General features: G+C 46.9%; 1 protein-coding gene across 1 annotated transcript in view; it reads left to right on the top strand.

Annotated features, from left to right (window-relative positions):
- Window positions 1-20,714, top strand: part of Serinc5 (serine incorporator 5) — a 100,924-nt gene that overhangs the window by 40,189 nt on the left and 40,021 nt on the right. Inside the window, exon 3 of the mRNA XM_028855975.2 lies at window positions 20,234-20,412. Within this exon, the coding sequence (XP_028711808.1) occupies window positions 20,234-20,412 (179 nt within the window). The remainder of the gene's footprint in view (window positions 1-20,233; window positions 20,413-20,714) is intronic.

The following is a 20,714-nucleotide window of genomic DNA, read 5'->3' as shown; positions in this document are numbered from 1 at the left end:
CAAAGCTTCCCTACCTAAATCTTCCCAAACAGCACCACCAACCAACTGGGGACCAAGTATTCCAATGCCTGAGGCTGGAGGGGACATTTGTCTTTCGAACCACTACACTTGGTCTCTGAACTGTCTCAAAGCTTGTCCACTGCTTCCTGGCCAAACAGGCAAGCCATTCAGCAGCTCCATCTTTAATTAATCAACCAATTAATGTTTGGTATGATGTCTGGGGATGTCTGTGAATGTGATGATGTATGATGTATGTGCACAACTGTGTCTGGGTGCTCGTGAAGACCGGAGGAGAACGTCAGGGGTTCTGCTCTCCTTCTCCGCCTTGTTCCTTTGAGACTGGGTCTCTCCATGAGCCTAGAGCTGGGCTGGTGATTAGAGGCCAGCAAGCCTCAGTGATACTCTTATCCATCGCCACAGTGCTGGGGTTATAGGCATGTGTAGGCATGCCCAGCTTTTTACATAGGTACTAGGATCCAAAATCAAGTTTTCATGCTCAGGTAGCAAGTACTTAGCCACTGGGCCACCTTTCCAGTCCCCAGTAGCTTTATCCTTAGTGGCAGGATAGCCATAGTGAAATGCTGATGTCAGGGGATGTTTGGTCTCTGTTTTGTTTATAGCTCTTTCTGATAAAAACACACTCTTTGCTTGTAGAACTCTGCACATCTCTGTCATAAGGATGGCTGTCAGTATTTCGAGTCACAGCTTGTTATGAGCACTTAATTTAGCCTTATGGAAAGGATGATGCAGCTTAGATAGTACCATAGATACCAGGAAGTGGTTTGTGAGGCTTTTAACCTTTCTAGACAGACCACGTGTACAGTGTTGTCTCTGAGAGGAAGGGCAGGAGTTCAGCCATTTCTTGGGCAGTCTGTACTCAGGGATGCCTGAAGTGTGACACATGGCGGACCTTTTCCTGTTTCCCCATAGTAGGCCTCCTGATGGGCTATATTAGAGTGCAGTGTGCTGTAGTCTCAAGAAACCCCAATAAACAACACAGTTCTTCCTGTCCTAGGTTCTGAAAAAAAGACTAAACTATCAGCAGGTAGAGGCCAGATACCACGCTCATTACTTACCGAGCCACATGAAATCATGTGACTTGTGTGTGCAGTGAGGTGGGTTTTCTCCCGAGCTCCTAAACCAATCAGCCTCACCCACCCCTGCTCCACTGGATGACCCATGGCAGCTTTCTTCTCCTGGGGCTCAGCTGGCAGGGAAAGAGGGTGGCAGTCAGTTGTGGGCACCTCTCATCCCCGGGGAAGTGGTAGATGGAGGCTGAGCTGCTGAAGCCCATTTCCCTTTGCTGGACCCTCAGCCCTTCCCCCTCCCAGGCAGACAGTGGGGAGACAGAGAAGCCGGGCCTCTAGTGGTGCTGCATCCCTCCTGTGGTGATGATAGCCTGGGCAGCACCTAAGCAAACCGTGCCCCCCAATCCTGTGCCACACTGTGGCCGTTTAATTACCCTCTGTTTAAAACAACCATTTTCCTCCCCCTTCTCTTTATTCTGGGAATGCAACCCGGGGTCTGGTGTGAACTAGGCAGTCCCTCGACTGACCCACACCCCAGCCCAGCAAACATTTTCTTAAAAGCTCTTGGTCTATTTTTATCCTGTTTATCCTTCAGTTAGCACAGGCCTGCTGGAGCTTCTTCCTGTTGGCCAATCCATTTCCAATCACAGTTGTATGTTTTTTTATTAGAATATAAACTACTGTAAAGCCTCCGATTAAGACACCACAATGGGAGGTATGATATGTTTTTTGATAAGAAGTACAGTTTGTCACTCAGAAGAAGAGATGTGAATTTTTCTGAAGCCTAAAACAAGATGAAAATCCAAAGGTTCCACATGGAAAGATACTGTAGAAATTTAGAGGCAGGGAGGCTAAGGGTTTGGCTGCCTTGAGGAATCCATGCCAGACTTGGTTTGTGCTGGGTGATATATTTACCACCCAGTCCCTACTAGCGTCATGGTTTAGCTTAGTATGCTTGGGGAAAGAAGTTTGGGCCTATGGGGCTGAAAATGTGGCTCTCAGTTAGCAACACCTACTGCACTTGCAGAGGATTGAGTTTGGTTCCCAGCACCCACTTCATCACTTCATGCAGCTCACAACTACCTGCAGCTCCAACTCAGGGGATTGGCACCCTCTTCTGGCCTCTGCAGGCACCTGCATTTACATGCATGCCTGCTCCCATATATATATATATTTAAAAATCAAAAGTTTAAGCGCTAGAACGCTAAAAGGATAGATTTGAACTCTTCTGCTGCGGGTCTGTTTAATCTCCCTTTACACTCATTCATTTGAATAGAACCTCAGACGGCTCAGCAAGGCCTCTACCATTGAGCTACAGCCCAGCACACCATTTACTACTTTCGTTCTTCTAGTAGTGTGATGCTGCTGTCTTTTTAAGCTCCATGCAGGAGCGGCTGCTTGGTGACCCACTGTGGTCCTGTGGTAAGAAGTCTGTGTCCCAGCCGTCTGGGGTGTGAGCTCTGCTCTTAAGCTTTCGGTCCAAGGAGAATGAAAGCCCCAGGTCCGAGAGACGGTAACATCTCAGGACGAAACACTGCAAGTGCAATTGTGTAGGGGTTAGAAGCAAAGGGATGTGCTTCAGCATACATTTTATAATTACACACCTGATTGCCATTCAAGCGTCCTGCCCCTGCTCCATGCAACGTTCCCTAACAACTGGTATCTGTGTGTTGTGCTATCTGTGCTTCCTGACAGAACCTTCAGTAGGAAGATGTTGACTGGTGTTGCCCAGGAAGGCTTCATGGAGGAAGCGGCATATATAAGTAACAAGTGTTTTAAGAGCTGCTTTCTGTAGGGTAATACCGTATGCCCGACTTTCGTTCGAGCAGTCTGCCTGTGGTTTCATCCTTCCTCAGCACTGTTCTTGCCCGGACGGTAGATGCTGTCAGTACCCCATCCTACAGGGAGGAAGCAACGAGTCATCTGACCAGTTTACCTCAGCTCTTAACAGCCACCTAGAGTCAGAGTTGGGGTTTGAACTGTGCGAGTATGTGCCTCCTTACTGGGCTGTGTAGCTAGAAAGGCAGAGAAAGAGCAAGGACGAGAAGGACAGGATAAAGACTGTGGGTCACATGACCAGAACCCACAGGTCCATGGATAAAGGAGGAGCCATTGTAGATTCCTAAGCAGATGTGATCATCATGGAACAGGGAGAGACTGGGGGAGTGAGCACCGGGGTGTGTGTGTATGTGTGTGTGTGTGTGTGTGTGTGTGTGTGTGTGTGTGTGTGTGAGAGAGAGAGAGAGAGAGAGAGAGAGAGAGAGAGAGAGAGAGAGAGAGAGAGAGAGAAAGACTTGGGACCAGAGATCAGATGGAGGGGAGGGGCAGGGGGAGGGAGGGTCAGGGGGAGGGGAGGGGCATCTCTGGAGCCTCATGCCTGCCTCTGAATATACCTATTGAAAAATGGCTTGGCCAGGCTTCCTGCATAGGGAGCGAGGTCACTCTGGGTGAAATAAGTCCTTTTCCCTCCACAGGGGGACAACTGTCTGGCCACAGAGTCAGCTTGTTTTGTGATGCTAGAACCAGGCTGACCTCCTGCTCAGGCGGTGCTTGAGGGTGGCCCTGAAGGGTCTCCTTGCAGCGCACGGGAGTCCTTGCCTGTCCTCTGTTGGCCTGTGGAGACTGGAGAGATGGGATTAGCAGAGGAGACAGGACTACAGGCTTGGGGCCTGCTCGGGTGTGCCGCGCCTCCCACCCTGCATTCTCGCCTCCGAGTGAGGCCCTGTCAGGGTCACAGGGCCAGCGGTGTGTGGGTTGCGAACAGGAGGCTTCTTTCTGCTTTCAGAAGGCTGCCTGTGTATCGTCGTGAGAGGGGACGCTGAGGAGACGCGGGGGCAACTTGGCCCTTCTTCGCATGAGAGAAACCTCTCTTCCCATGAGAATGTCGCCTCAGAGAAGGGTCTCCTGCACGGCTGAGTCACAGCATGGCTTTCTGCCTTCTGGGAGCATTTTCCCCCATGTCAGATTGTAGGAGCTATTTTAAGCATGCTCTTCTTGCCAGCCACTGTGGTGTTGAAGCAGGTACAGAACTGGGGCTTTAGTGGACTTTAGGATGTGGAACCCAAGAGGAGAAGCAGGCGAAGGAATCTGCACTGACAAAATAAGGTCTGTCTGCCTGGTTTGGGAGAAAAGGTGACATTTGAGTGCCCCAGAGCTGGTCCTTTGGGAGGGAGGACAAAGCTTCTTGTGTGCTGTGGGACATGGGTCCCCGCCTTCCCCTCAGATCTCATCGGCCAGTGTGGGAAGAGCGTTCTGTGCTCTTACGTCCTAGGTCCCTGTTCTCCCTGCATTGACGGAGATGTCTGCTGACATGGTGATTTTAAAAGCTGAAAAACCCATATATATCATAAATAGTGTGGTGAACTCATTTGTTTGGTATATAGAGTATGGAACGTGATGTAACACAATTGTTTTAAGTTTCAGTTGTAAAGAAATACTCATTTGTTGGGAAGGGAGCCTGCTGCGACCTTTGTTGTCTTTGTGTCTGTCGTTCATTCATTTGTAGAAGGTTTGTGCTTGCCTGTGCCTTCTGATCTCGCTGCAAACGTTTTATTTTGCACACTGTTTCCCAGAGGCGAGTCTGGGTAGTTTGGAGTGGTAGTGACTTGGAAACTGATTATCGGAGACTAAGGGGGTCCAGCCCCTCGATAGTCCCCTCCCAGGGTCCGGGAAGAATCTACAACCAGCTGATAATTAATCTTTGATGAAAAGAAATGAATCTATGTACACGAAACTCCTTAGTCCATATACTTTATTATTCTGTGACAGTTATAAGCTTATATTCTGCTCTCATATTTAGGTCATCCTTAGCCTGATTTCTCTCTACACTTGTCTGCGATCCCCTCTAAGTTCTATCTTAATTCCTTCGTCTAGTTCTGCCCCTTCTAGGTTCTCATCCATCTTGTTCCTTCCCATATCATCTCCTCTCCCATCTCCTTCTCTCTCATCTGGCTCTTCCTCATCTTCCATCTCGTTCCTCTAGTACTCTCCTGTAGCCCTTCAATCTACTTCTTCCCATCTCAGTTTGTTCCTCTCAAGTTCTTACCCATCTAGTTCTTCCATTCTCTTCTCTCTTCTCTGTCCTCTCCTGCCCTGGAAGTCCTGGTATATATACACTTACAAGCAGTATTCCCTTAGCAGTGCAAAACCAGGCTTCCAGGGTCAAATGGAGGGGTGATAAGAATCACACAGGGAGGCAATAACCGTTAATTATCACTTGTAACCCCAAAGGGAAGTGACCAATGGGGAAATGAATTAACTAAAGGCTAAATTCAGGTAATATCTAAGAAGAGGGCTCTTATGTGCTCAACTATAATCTTAAACGTGGTTGGTAGAAAGTGTTAAGAATCTATAAGTTGCTAGGTCAATGGGAGAAAATAAAACTGTCTTTTTTTTTCCTGTAGTTCCTATCTGTCCAAGCTGTCTGCCGTTTTTCTGCAGGGTGGGGGAAAGTGTGCTCAGTCTCTAGGCAACCTGTGTACAGCTAGATGCCTCTGGTGATAGTTAAAGGGAGATCTGGAACTAGAGGTAAGGTTTGGGAAAGGAGGAAGTAAGGCTTAATTGGCACATCTACCAGGCCTTCTCAAACAGGTAACCTGGATGCTTAAGTCTGTTCTTAGAGAGTACAGAGGTATCTCTGATAAGGTACTTTCCTCTATCCGGTGATGGACCTGGCTGGATGCTACCAATAATGATAATTACAGGGAGGCTTGAACTGGGAGTTCTGGCTGAGCATAGCTGTTAGCACAGAAGTTTATCTAAATATTCCTAGAAGTGGTTAGGTAAGTAGTTAGAGGTCTATAAAGTTAGTAAGGCTGTAAGAAAGGAGGGGTCTGAGCTAAATTGTGTAAAGCTATTACTTAATGTCTACCTGACCTAGGCGGTGTCCCCTTGTGGAATTTACCTTAAGTCAGGAGACTTGCCTGTGGGTTGTTATCACTGTTAATCCTCGGAAATTGGGTGACCACCTGGGTGATGTCTCCTTTAGTCCTTGAAAGTGGCTAGGGGAGATATCTGATTCCAGAGAAAGCCTTTCTTGAGGCTGTTCTCCAAATGCCTGGAATGTGTATGTCTAGAGAGTGACCAGTCCACATTGTTAGCCCTTCTTAGGGAAAAATCAATTGGGAAAACTATGAAGGCACACATGATTTTCATAACAGAATACAGCTGATAATATAACAAGCCAAGTAACACCAAAAACTCCTTGGGATTTGGCTTCCTCTGGAGGAGTTCCTTGATCCCTCCAGGTAGTGACTTTGCCATAACCAGCTGAGTTCTTATGATATTCCTGCGGCCCGCAGCAACTGATTGATGACTTGGACTAGTTTCCTTCCCTAGGTGAAAAGGGTTTTGTGCTTGTCTTCAGCACGGGTTAGTAACACCGCAGTGTATGGAGGGCCTCCAAGGAACACAGCCCCAGACCGAGTGGGACCTGGATGCGAGGGTCTCCTGGCTCCTGGCTCCACGGCATGGTAAAGCAGCGTCCTGGTCCTGTTCTCCTGGCCTGGGTGAAAGCACTCAGGCTGATGGCTCTCGCCCTGCTCCTGACTCCTGGCCACATCAAATAGCCCAGATGAGCAAGGACAAACTCCAGGAACTTCTGGTGGGGGGTGGGGTGGGGTGGGGGGTTGTAGATTGCCTTTAATTTGGTTGGAAAGTCCCCTCATTGTCTGCCTTGAGAGGTGCTGTCATGGTGTAGTGAGACCCTGGCCCTGGGCTGTGCTTGTATCTCAGAGTTTATACTAAGCATTAGCAACTCTTGGAATAGCTTGTGTTTCTGATGGAGTCTTATGTGTCAAAATGGATACCTCCAGAACCATGAGCTAAACAAAATTCTGTTTTCTTTTTTAGTTTTTTGAGATAGGGTTTCTCCGTGTAGCTTTGGAGCCTGTCCTGGAACTCACTCTGTAGACCAGGCTGGCCTCAAACTCACAGAGATCTGCCTGCCTCTGCCTCCCGAGTGCTGGGATTTAAGACTGTGTACCACCACACTGGCTTAATTCTGTTTTCTTTAAACTAATTACCTTGTAATGAGGCATTTTATCATGGTAACAGTAAATGGAATAATACATACTTTTTTTGTGTCTGACCTCTTTAACTCAGCATGTTTTTGAAGGTCAGTCATATTATAGCATATATCAGTACTTTCTTCCTTTGTACAGCTGAACAGTATTCTACTTTATGAATACTCCATATTTTATTTGTCCAGTCTTCAGTTGATGAACACTTATGGTATTTGTACCTTTTGACTCTTAATGATAATGTTACCATTTTTTGTGTGGATAATTGTCTTCTGGGAATATACAGTGAATTTCTGGACTAATGCAGACTGTGAGAGACCAGCTCCCACAATCAGCTCAGGGTAATAAAAGAAATGCCTCAGAGTATCAAGGGATGGGAAACTTTTTTATGTGAGGTTATTTAGGAATAAGTTTTAATCTACCTATGACTGGTGAAACAAGGAATCACACATGCTTACTGATGGTAACTTTCTCTTTACTTCTTCTTAAGAAATGGTCTCTGACTCTCTTTGTCTTCACACAGATACATTCCACATTGTTACATTCCACACTGTTACATCCCTCACTCAGTGTGGGAGTGCGCGCACGCACGCACGCGCACACACACACACACACACACACACACACACACACACACACACACACCTCACTGCTCTTAACATAGTTCCTTCACATCCCTTCCTCAGCACATACCCACACACATTTATTCTTGCCCTCTGCACAGCTCTTTTCACCTCAGTTCTCTCCATAGCTTTTTACTTTTCTCTCTGGCTATTCAGCTGCATTGCTCATTCAGCACGTACCCACACTTTCTCACTCACACTCACTCACTCACTCACTCACTCACTCTTCATCCTTATTCCTCTACATCTTTATTCTACTACCCATCACAAATTCCCAAGCATGCATGTATATATATCCCCATTCATTAGCAACTTGTTAGTAAAAACTACAAAGCAAACTCTCAGGGACAAGTATTCTAAGAGTCACACTTGGCAAAGACTTGGTCACCTTAATTGGTGACTGACAACAGCTGTAGGTTGTAACAAGTTCTGGCTGTCTCTTAAAGGGATAGCTTTAAGGGTTATAAGGGAAGAAATTAAACCAATGAGAGATTTAAGGAAAAGGCAAAGAATATGTGTACTATTTTATGTAATTAATGATATCCGGACATGGTTAGTCAGTTAACAGCCTTTTTCTGTTTATCACCTGAATCTCAGGACCTAAACATAGTTAGTCTGCTGATCCTAAAATCTTGCATTAAAAACTGGTGTAGAAATAAATACACAGTGTTAATTGTTATTTGAATCAGAGTGGGGAGTGCCAGTGGAGGAAGCTTAGGGCAACACAGGTGCTATTGATCTCTTGAAGGACTGAGATATACCAAGGCCAGACACCTGCACTATCACTTCTAGTTCACTGTAATTCTTTGAAGGGTTTTCATCAACAAGGCCAGGCACCTGCAATTCCGCTCTGTGAAAGTTCTACGAGGACACTTTGTCTGGCCAACTTGGCCTTGTCAATGGCTAGGGATGGAGAACAAGACCTCTAAGTGTCTACAGTCCACATGGAACAATAGACCTAGTATGAAGCATATCTTAGTGTGTTTCTGTTCATCAGAATTATACAGTTAAGTAAGAAGTCATCTCCTGACCACCCACAAATATGTGTGCCCATAAGATTGAGATGTAATCGTGAGATTACATGTACACATTACATGAAAGTGCATGGTAATAGGGAGATATCATAGCACAAGAAATTACAAATGAAAGCAACAGTATTCAGAGTCAGTGGCCTGCAAGCTTTGCTGGACAGGGTACCCCACTTAGAATCATCCCTCTGTGGGTTGACATCTGAATTATCAACTGCTATAAACTGTAATTGCGTCATGGCCTGCAATAGCTCGTGACAATCGCTCCTGACACTGGACTATATGAAAACACCTTGCTTCATCTTTGAGGAACTGCTAAACTGTTTTCCAAAGTAGTTACACCATTTGCGTCTCCACTGTCGTGTGAGACATTCACAGTAAGTGATGTGTTTCTTGTACCCTTGCCAACCCTTATTGTTATTTTTCTATCTTCCCATCCTGGTGTGTCTGAGGTGTCATGATCTCTTTGCTGGTGTCTTGAATGCTACCCTGAGCCCCTGCTTCCCCTGGGGCAGCTCATTCATCTCTGCCTCTGGCTATCTTCTGTGAAGAATTGTGGGTAGGAGTACCTTCACTCAGAGCAGACCTGGGGACATTGTTAAAGCCCCCTCCCTCCCTCCCTCCTCCCCTCCCCCCCTCCCCCCCCCCCCTCCCTCCCTCCCTCCCTCCCTCCCTCCCAGTACTGATCACAGACTTTCCATGGACAGGATGTGGAAGTATTTGGTTTGTACTGTGCATTTTACTCAGTCACAGATGAGTTGGCCATGCCGGGCTCCTGCCCTCTGCCTTCCTTCTCCAGATAACTGATCTCGAGGGTGAGGACACTCTTGCTATTTCTCGTTCCTCACTGGAGTCACCCCTTGCGTTTTGAAGAGCCTTCCTAAGGACAGCATCTAGTTGTCTAGTTCGTTTGAATGTCATGTCCCGCTACTGTGGTGGTTTTTGGAGATGACAGCGCCATGCAATATGCTTAAGACTGCAGATTGGCAGATAAGCTACTTCCTTTCTTGTCTTCATCTGAAGAACTAAGAGGACTGTGATGACATGATTGCCAGTGTTGTGTGTGGCTCGCCTTCCTGGGCTAGTCTCAGGGATCTAAGAACTAAGATCTTCAGCTAAAGCCTCTAATTAAAGAAATGAACAAAAATAGAACACAGCCACATCTATGATAGGTGACGGTAAACAGCAGGGGTCTGTTAAGTAGTACACAGAGGAAACAGTGTTGCTTTTTAAAGGATATAATTTGAATCAGTTGGTAGAAGAATAAAGGAGAGTCCTAAGGGGTCATTTTACCCTTGACAGTTGACATGCCCATGAAGTGAAGTGTCTTGTCCAAGGCTGAAAACACGAGTTACAGCGGAGACTGAAACTTAGGGTCCCTGGTCACTGGGCCAGAGTTTTCCTGCTCATATCCCTAGGTTTCCTCGTTGGCCAGATAACTCACAGAAACAGCAATCCTAGCCGAAAGCAAGCCTGCCTTCCTCTGGCTCCTAAACACTCTGGGTACAGGGGCAGGGAGAAGTAGCCTGTCTAGGAGGTGCCTTCTGTGACAGTGACATCCATAGTAAGCAAAGCTTTCCTTGACTCCTGGATGGTCTCTGGACACAGTGGCAGGAAGAAGTATCTGCTGACCTTCTGGAAAGGTCACCTTCCCCGCTGCCTCCTTCCCTTCCCGCAGCCAAAAGCTGGGCTCAGAGAAGGACTGCTGGCCCGAAATGAAAAGCGGAGTAGCCACAAAAGAAGGATTCATTCGGTGTTGCATGGAAAGCTGGACCTGCCCTTGGTTGTGTTTCGTGTATCTGTCTTTTTAAAGCAAGCAAACAGCACTGGTGAAAAATATTTCACTTTGCAAAACACCGTGTGGTTTACTTGGTTCAGAATGGCGAGGTTCACGCTAAAGCCTGAATGTCTGGCTCTAGTTGGGAGTGTGGTCTCTACCGCTTGGGTGTTGAGAGCGCCGGGACCTGGGCTCCAGGGTTGTTGGAGTCACAGCCCCGGGCAGAACTCTCCATGCGCAGCAGCTGCAGCTGCCTGTTATGGTTGGTGGTTTTTGTGTTTTTTTTTAGTAGAATAATATCAAATAAAGAGAAATACTGCTAGTGCAGTTCTTTGATTCTAGAGACTTTTCAAGTTTATTATTTTAACCCAGCTGAGAAGAAATGGCTTTCAAAAGTTCCCTTCCTGAACATCAACCGAATTCCATGTCAGATGCCTTACGGGTCAATTGTGTAGAACCTCAATTCATGTGGGTCACTAGGAGCCCATCATAGTCTCAGTGGGCTGAGGGTTAGGGGAGCTGGCCCCGAGCTCCACCTCTTACTTCCCTGGCTTCCATCCCTTCCTACTAGGGGTCTGTTAGGGACACAGGTTTGAAAACAGTGCTGTCTTTGGTCTGAGGATATCTAAACCAGACGCCAACAGTCCCTGCAAGCCTCCTCTCTGCTGCGCCTGCCCTCCCCACAGAGAACGGTGCTGGGAAATTGTTCTGTACTTGAGGAGGCAGCACTCTGAACTATGCCGAGAGGCTTTTGTTAGACTCTGAATCAAGGACTGAGATTGACGCTTGTCTAGTAACCATGAGCTTGCCAGGAGCCAAAAAGCAGCAGGCAACCCTCATTGTCCTTGTCTGTCAGATCCCTAACACAGAACTCTTTGGAAGGCACCAGATGTGAGCGGGATCTTTTTCAAGGTTGTCCTGGCTAAGGGAGGGAGAGAATGATGACATGAGAGAGTGAGTTTTTCTCAGTCCTTTCCCTGTGACCATCGAAAGCATCTCTTCAATGACTGGCTCGGACACACTTGCAGATAGAGAGTAGCGAAGTGCTGCAATCAGAACGAACACCACCATCTGTTCAACGTGGAGGCGGAGGAACAAACACCAGCGCAGAGTGAGCTGAGCTGAAGTAGCATCAGAATGATGGGGTGGGAATAAGCACGCAGATGTTGTTAGCGCAGTGGCACCCCACCCCCGGTTTTGTTTTCTGTGGCATTGATTATATGGGGTCAACTCACAAATATTACATGGAAAATTCCAGAAATAAATAATTCAGATCCCTAAATTGTGCAGCACTGCCCCACTCTATCCTGCGTAGATTATGAATTATCCCTTTATACCACCAGCTGCCATCTTGGTTATCAGATCTGATACTGTGGTATCAGTACTTATGTTCAAGGAATCCTTACTTTGTTTGCTTGTTTGTTGGTACCGGGGGTTGAACCTGGGGCCTTGTACATGCTGGGCAGTTACTCTTCCAGTAAGCTGTAACTAGCCTCTCCCACCTCCTCCTCTTCCTCTCTCTCCTTTAAGATCGGGTCTCTCTAAGTGTCCTAGGCTGTCCTTGAACTTGTAATCCCCGTGCCTTAGCTCCCATATGCTTTGCCATTCCACCCAGTTCACGTAATTCTCACTTTGTGTGGCCCCAAGTGCAAGAGCAGTGACTCTGGCTGTTGACTACAGTGTATTGCCCTTAGCATTTCATTTATCGTAAGATCTGTGTGTATATTACTCAGCTTAATTCCCACAGTTTTAGGCATCCATTGTTTTTGTTTCTGTTTTTTGAGACAGGATCTCAAGAAGCTCATTCTGGCCTCAATCTCACTACTAGCTGAGGATAACCTTGAACTCCCTTACGTCTGTCTCTCCCTACTAAATGCTGGGATTTGCTGCTATTACAGCTGTTCCCTGCTGTACCTGCAGATAAAGTGAGATAAATGTACTCTAATTTTGATGCTCTTCACAAAGTATAATAAGGACTATTACTCTGGGTAAACTCTAACTCAGTACATTCTTTTTGTGGTGTAGAGTTTGGAAGCAGGGCCTGACTGTGTACAGAACAGCAGAAGTGCTGTGTAGCTCACGGGTGCTAGAACATGTACCTTTCTGCCCCAGGCACTCTGGTGCTGGGTGCCGTGATGACAGGCATGTACCACCAGCTTCTAAGTACATTCTGTGCTTTGTTGAGAGAGAGAGAGAGAGAGAGAGAGAGAGAGAGAGAGAGAGAGAGAGAGAGAGAGAAAGAAGAAGAAGAAGAAGAAGAAGAAGAAGAAGAAGAAGAAGAAGAAGAAGAAGAAGAAGAAGAGAGAGAATGAATTTGAGGTAGAATCTTGTTTTGTAGTAGACTGTCCTAACCTGGAACTTGCTTTGTAGCCCAGGTTAGCTTTGAACTCAAGTGATCCTTGTGTCCCTTAACCTTAGGAGAGCGTATGGATTACAAACAAGCACCGTGATGCCCAGATTTGAAAATCTGCTGCTGCAAGCCGGGTGGTGGTGTCCAATCCTTTAATCTCTGGGAGACAGAGACAAGCAGAGACAGGTGGGTCTCAGTGAGTTCGAGGCCAGCCTGGTCTACAAAGCAAGTTCCAGGACAGCCAGAACTGTTACACAGAGGAAACTCTGTCTCGAAAAAAAAAACAAAAACAAAACAAATCTGCTGCTGCTTTTGTTGATTTACCCATTCCTGTAAGTGTAGTTACCCCAAACTGAGGTGCATTAGGGATAAAGTATAACCAACAAAGGGTTGTTGCAGAGCACTGGACCTCAGGTAGGGGGCGCAATAGTCTGGAAACTGGCTTTTGTGGTGTAGGCCTGTAATCTCAGCACTTAAGGCTAAGGCAGGAAGATTTCAAGTTTGAGGCAAGTGTGTATGGAAGGAGACCCCGATAATAGGCTGGTTGGTGCACACTTGTGGAAGTCTGTGAACTCCACCTGGGGATGTTTGGAGAGAGCTAAGGTGAGGGAGAGACTCAGCCTGGCACCCTGGCCGCTTGCTCACTCTACCTGAGAAAACTGGAACCCCAAGGGGTGCAGTTCAGCGAGATAGTTCTCTGCAGTCAGCACACCCTCTAAACCAGACCCTCACCAGGGTGGTTTCTTTTTGGTTGTGCAGGCTGTGGCTCTGGAACACATGGAACAGATGTGAGGGTTTCTGCTAACGCTGCTTAAGGCTTCTGCGCATTGGATATCTCTACCCAATTCCCCTCTTCATCAAAAAATAAACACAAATCCTCTTTACTCGCTAAAAACGACATGCAGAAGGCTCTACAGCTGGATTCACTAAAGCCGCTGCTGTGAAGCAGATCTGGTGAGGGAAAGGGTCAAAGAGGAAAGGGTCAAAGGGGAAAGGCCACGGCCAGAAGATGCACTGAGATAACCCCGATATCTGTGCCCCCTCTCAGCTCCTGCTCTTTTAGTAGATAGTAACAATAGATAGTGAGCTGTCACAGTTGACATTTGGCTTTTGAAATATAAATGATCCACGGAGAGATGAATGAAACTCAGCTCAGCCCAATTGTATTGTAACCAGTGCTGGACCAGGACTTCTAGAGTCTGGACCAGATCATTGTACTTTAGCCATATTTAAGCACAGCACGGGTTTTGAAAAAAGTATTCAGATAATAGTTAACTCAGTCCCAAGTGCCCCACAATTTATGACATGTTTACACTGAGATTCCTTACAAAGTACGTCTGGCTTTCTTTCACAAGAATGGGTAATATTGACTCAGAGGTAGCGCCCAAGATTTAGGGTCCAGGGAGCTTGACTGAGGTAAACACAATGTCTGTGGGTGTCAGGATTGGCATGACCCTAAGGGACATAGAAGTCACTTAGAGCCGGGCGGTGGTGGCGCACGCCTTTAATCCCACCACAGGGGAGGCAGAGGCAGGCGGATCTTTGTGAGTTTGAGGCCAGCCTGGTCTACAGAGCGAGATCCAGGACAGGCGTAAAGCTACACAGAAAAATTCTGTCTTGAAAAACAAAAAAACAAAACAAACAAACAAAAAAGAAGTCACTTAGGCTATTATAAAGCATTAAGTGGCATCACTCATAAGAGTGGGTTTTATGATCTAAAAGCAATGTCCAAGATTTAGGGAAAAGGTCTTGGATAAGTATAAACATAAATTCTAGGAGGTAAGACAGAGTCTGTCTCATCAGACAGCAGAGGATCACCAGGCTGTAAAATGACACCATTTCTGGTGTTCCAGAAAGAGCGGCTTCTCACCTCATTCCGTTGAAGAGGTGAGCTGTGTGTTTAACTTTCCTGGCTTCTCCAGTGCTTATCTATGTGCACAGGGCTCTTTGCTCTCCACATATAAATGTGTACCTCAGCAGTTTACTGCTCTGTATTAAGCTTGCTAGTGGGCAGACTTTTCCCGTAAAAGTCTGCTAGTAAGCTCTGTAGGCTCTGGGCTTCCATTGTAGTACAAGAGTGGCCCAAACAATGCCAGTAAATGAGCATGGCCCCTCCTAGTAAACTTTATTTACATAAATGTCTGGAGACTGGCTGGATCTGACCTATGGGCTGTAGTTTTCCTGGCTCCTATTTTAGCCCCTGAGTGGTTCCATGCGGTCATATACAGTTATTTTCCTTTTTCTCTGAGGGTCAAACGTCATGGCCTAAACTTTATGCTCTGGCAACCAGAGTTGTGGCTTAAGTTGCAGGTAAGGGCTGCATGAAGCACATGCCTAGCAGGCAAGCAGAATTCAGTGTCTGTTCCTCTCTATGAAATCGTGGAATCACTGGAAATAACTGACAGGGAGATGAATTATGTGTAGGCGTCTATTTCAGACACCTTAGGGATGAGGAGTAGTGAAGGATGTAGGGATGAGGATGTGGGGTCCCAGGCTGATTTAGAGAGAGATGCTGGAGGAGCCAGAACCCGAATGTCTGCTGTGCGTGGTTCTCAGGAATGGGGTTAGGAAGCAAGTGGTCCAGGCTTTCAGGAGCACGAATGAGTTGCTTAAGTCTGTTGGCATCCTGTCCTACGGAAGACAGTTAAAGCTCATGTCCTACCAAGGTTTAAAAAAATCATAAATAGTTCTGATTAACAGATGAAAATCCTTGAAGCATATATAAAATACATGCATAGTTAATGTATGTATATTCCTTGGGTTGTCTGCACAGCCTTTCACGAGAAAGGTAGCTCCTTGGCAGCCTGGATTTAAATTGATTAATTAGCCAGTAAATTCTATAGCACTGGGATCAGACCTAAGGCCTGTGCACGCTGGGCAAGCAGCCTACTAGTTGAGCTGCACCCCAGCCTTGGAGTGGGATCCTATACCTGTTTTATTTGATGCTTATATCCCCATGGCCTGAAAAATCCTTGCACATAGTAGGTGAGAACGAGTGGATAATCAAACTCTACCTGCAACACACATGTGTGTCATGTAGTGTGTAGTAGGGTAAATAGTACCCATACAAACTCTAATTTGTCTGAGTGTTTCCAGTTTCCCCAGAAATGACCGTGCATGCAGTTGTGTCTCTTGGGATGGTTCACACGTTTAAGAGGGTCTTAGCTGATTGGATTAGCTCGGAGAGAGTTGTCACCAAGGCTCGAAGAACCCTCTGAGTGTTTCCTTCTCTGGGCTTAGGACTACCTTCCTCTGCTCCTTCACCCCCATCCGCCCAGGAGAGCTGACCGACTCCCAAGGGTTGCCTCCTGCGCCATGTGTATGCTGGCCACCCCCAAATCCTTACCCCTTTCTTGCTGGCCTGGAACTTGCTCTATAGACCAGGATGGTCTTGAACTTGACCCATTCCTCCTGTGTCTGCCTCCCCGCTGCTAGGGTTGCAGCCTTGTGCCAACATGCCCATTGTCTCTAGCCCTGCTGTCTTTCTGGGGGCCCTTGTGGGACCATCCAGCCATAGCCACACCTCCTCCAGGATAAGCAGTCCTTAAATAAATGGCCGCCCTCCTGTTCTGTGATTCACTTCTGTGAAAACTGGGAAGCCTCCTCCCAGGTCCCTGCGCCTTTATTCCCAGGTGATGTCACATCTAACGGGACAGCCTCTCATGGCCCTGTTCTCACGGTTCTTCACTGGCAATTCCTCTTACTTCTCCCGTGGAATTGTGACTCGTGTGGTCTACATTGATTTTTACCTGATTCTCTGTCAATGGAGGGTGAAATTCACTGACTTCACTCTGTGTCTGGAAGAGCCTTTTCTCCAGTCTTCTGGGAGTTCCCTGGTTTAGACTGGAAGCTTGTTTATTTAACTCTTCAGTTAGAGCTGTTTTCCAGCTATTTGATCATGCTAGTCACAAACAGAGTGTGGGAACTATATCATCAGTCTGCCCGTATGCGGCGCGTGATGCTCCTGGTTTGAGAGGTGGTAGGGTTAGGTAAAACCAGACCATGGATTTTTAATCCATCCCCCCCCCCCCCGTTTGGCTTTTAATAAGGACAACACACACACACACAAACACACACACACACACACACACACACACACACACACACACACACACACACACACACACCCTAATTGGTATTGCTGTTTTTAAATACCTCTGGGTTCCCCAGAGGGCTGCAGGATGCTAACATATCCAGGGAAGAGGGGAAGAGCCCTGGTGGTCCACTGTCCCGCAGAGGGTGGAGACTGCCCAGTATTCCTGTCTCACCGTTGTGCCCTGGTTGGTGACAGGCTAATACTGCTGTCAGAATTACTTCAAGGAGAAGATCTAAGGGAGCCTGAAGTGGAGACCAAGGGAGACACACACACATTCTCTCCCTCCCCCCTCCCCCCCCCACACCCCACCACATTCTTTGCAAGTGAGGACTGATGAAGAATTCTTAGATACTGTTCTTCCAGTTCTGTGAGTTAACTTATCACTCATGCAGAGCTGCCCGGAGCTTTTCTCAGCGGCATGATTTCATTTGAAGCTCCAGAAATTTGATAGAATGAAATGTAAGACAAATTAGCTTTGCTAATATCACATTTTCATCTCTGAAGTCATACTGTTGCTGAGGCATGTGACTGCCATCTCCCTTTGTTTCTGAGAGAACCACTCCCTCCCCCAAACCTACTTTTTCTCTAAGTGTGCATCTTCTGGACCCCTAGTCGATGAGACCAACAGACCATTCTGTAGCCGTGTGTGTGTGTGTGTGTGTGTGTGTGTGTGTGTGTGTGTGTGTGTGTGTGCGCGCGCACATGTTCACATGTGTAACGGAGGCCAAGGGTTGATGCTGGGTGGCCTCATTTGGTTCCTAACTTGTGTTGAGCAGGCTCTCTCACTGAACCCTCAGCTTACTGATTCATCCAGACTGTCTGTTCCCGCAGACCTCAGGGATCCCCCATCTCTGCCTCCCCAGTGCTGGGATTAAGACATGGACCTTTTTGCATGGGCAGTGGGGATCCAAGCTTGGGTACTCAGGGTACCGTAGTGAGGGCTTTAGTAGCTGAGCCATCTCCCTCCTCTTGCCTTAATTTTTGGTCTTAACTTCCCCAAACTTGAAGATGTCAGGACATTGCTGGTGTCTCACCAACAATGATAGAGGATGATAGAGGATGATGATAGAAGATAATGATAGAGGATGATGATGGAGGATGATGATGGAGGATGATGATAGAGGATGATGATAGAGGATGATGATAGAAGATAATGATAGAGGATGATGATAGAGGATGATGATGGAGGATGATGATGGAGGATGATAGAGGATCATAGTGCTGCTGCTTCCGGCTCCTTTGGCCTGAGCTCGATACTTCTGCTCACGCCTCGGAAGGATTTCCCAGATGGACTTCCCTTTAGGAGGTGACCAGATCTGCGAGTTCTGTTGATGTTTTTGGAACTTGTGTTTCATCTTGTTAGTTCTGCAGATCAGTTTCAGGGCCTTGCATGTGCTTTCTAGTGTCCTACCAATGACCTATCTCTCTATCCCCTCATGTTTTGAGGCAGGGTCTTGCCTTGTAGCTCAGCCTAGCCCAAAGCTTGGTGTGTGTCCCAGGCTGGCTTCTAACCTGTGATACTCCTGCGTCATCCTCTTACATACTAGGACTAGAATGGAGTGCCACTGTGCCTTGCTGGAGCTCAGCTCTTACAGACGCGGCCATCATTCTTCTCATTGGCATGGGTCTGCAGGAAATCCTATGACCCTGTCATAGAGCTCCAAGATGCTCACCTTACCATGTTTGGATCAGGCACTCCCATCAGCGATCCTGGCAGCGTGTCTGACCCCCTCTCCAGAAAGCTCTTTGTATCCTATCTGGTACCCTAGTATATGACTGCTGTAGGTAAGGAGCTGTAGTTAGCTCTTCACAGGAAGTAGCTGGAGGAGTTTTCTGGGCAACATTATGAGATTATTTCATTTTAAAGATAGGGAAATTGGGAATGGGGGAGGTGAAACTTACCCAGGTGAGCAGTGGAGTCAGGTTGTAAATCCATATGAACTATTTAGTTTTATTTGACGGTTTTGGCTTTGAGTTTGATTTCTCTATGGGATGGGAGGAAAGTCCCTGCTCCCAGAGGCCTGCACAGAACAACACAGACTCAGTGTGTGATGTCCTCGGATGCCCAGAGCAGACTTAAGAGGTAACACCCTTGAGTATGGAATCTGTGTGTGATGTGTGTTTTCTTTTCCCAAAACTGGACTAGAGTTTGGAACAGCAAATATTTAATCAGAGAAAATTCCTGTTGTTAAAATCTTGTTGGCTTGTTCAGCTTAGAGGTTATTGCCTAAAAATACTCACCACTTACTGAAGGCTGAATGTGCTAAGTCACCCACAGAGCATAAAGGAGTCTTGGTTAGCATTTGGAGCAGGGGTTATTTGCCCACTTTTAGTTTGGATCACATTTGCAATACCACATACCCACCCTTGGATGTGCCTCAGGGGCTCTGGCCACAGTCGGGCCTGGCTGGAGTCAACAAGGAGGAGGGTTTGGTGGGAATGGGTCAGGGAAGTCTTGCCTGCCCGTGTTCAGAGGGAGAAGAAAAGGAAGGAACGGGCTAGGAGGAAAGGAGAAAGCCCTAAGTCTTCAGAAAACATTGTGTGTATATAATGGTTACAGTACTACACGAGTGTGTGTAGGTATGTGGATGTGTATATGTGTTGTGTAGATGTGTATACACACATTTCTATTTGTGAATGAATAAAAGTCACCCACCAACTAAGTCTTGACTCTGCTGTAGGAAGGAGTGACTTTGGAGTGATTATGTAGGCAGTTTCTCACTTTTTATGTTATTTATTGTGTATTTCCAGAAGCATACACACCTATACCCTATAAATGCAATGGAAATTCTGATACTGAAATTCACTGGAGTAAATAAAGATTGAACAGTGCTTTTATAAGGACTGTGTCTTTGAAAGGGGGTTTAAAGAAAATTAAGAAAAAGTCTGTATACTTTACAAATGTTTTTAATTTAATGTGTATGGGTGTTTGCCCGTATGTATGTATGTATGTATGTATGTATGTATGTATGTATGTATGTGTGCCATATGTGTGCCTGGCACCTGTGGAGGTCAGACGAAAGCCTCAGTTCCACTGCAGCTGGGATGACAGAGCCTGTGAGCCACTGTGTGGGTGCCAGGACTTGAACTGTGGTCCTCTGGAGGAGCAGCCAGTGCTCTTACCTGCTGAGCCCTCTCTCTAGCTATGAAGTCTTTGGAGGCTATGTAGTTTCTTTTTTGTTCAGTCTTGGTTTTGTTGTGCACATAACTGTCTTTACCATGGTTCTGACTTAAGGCTGGACAAACACTCACAGACGGTTCCTCTCTAGCTCAGTTCTAACAGGTAGTTTTTCTCTCTCCTTCTCCCTCAGATTCCTTTTTTTGAAGATTTCTGTGCAGGCATTAAAGCTGGGGACGCCTGCGAGACCCTGGTGGGGTACTCTGCGGTCTATAAAGTCTGCTTTGGAATGGCTTGTTTCTTCTTCGTCTTCTGCCTGCTGACCCTGAAGGTCAACAACAGCAAAGGTTGCCGGGCCTACATCCACAACGGGTAAGTCTTCTGGAACCCGCCCCCGCTGCTCACCAGCACCGACTGCTCCTCCCCTGATCTGGGGAAGATGGGCCGCATGGCACTGGTAGTCCCAGAGCGACAGTGCTGTTTGTAATGCCTGGTGCCGTGATAAGAAATCCAGTATACACAGAGTTTATTGTTTCCACTGAGGCCTCCGTCAGGTCATTTCCACCCTGCCCTGACACGGGGTTTTGGATAGTCAGAGCCATGCCAAGTGGGCCGAACTGTGAGAGGAGGCATCTGCAGCCACTTGGCCATTCCCCTTGATTTGGAGAGATCAC

This window comes from Peromyscus leucopus, chromosome 11 (genome assembly GCF_004664715.2).
Source record: "Peromyscus leucopus breed LL Stock chromosome 11, UCI_PerLeu_2.1, whole genome shotgun sequence".
In the NCBI taxonomy this organism is placed as follows: Eukaryota; Metazoa; Chordata; class Mammalia; order Rodentia; family Cricetidae; genus Peromyscus; species Peromyscus leucopus.
The sequence above is the reverse complement of the archived record's forward strand: the minus strand, read 5'-3'. Positions and strand labels throughout refer to the sequence as shown.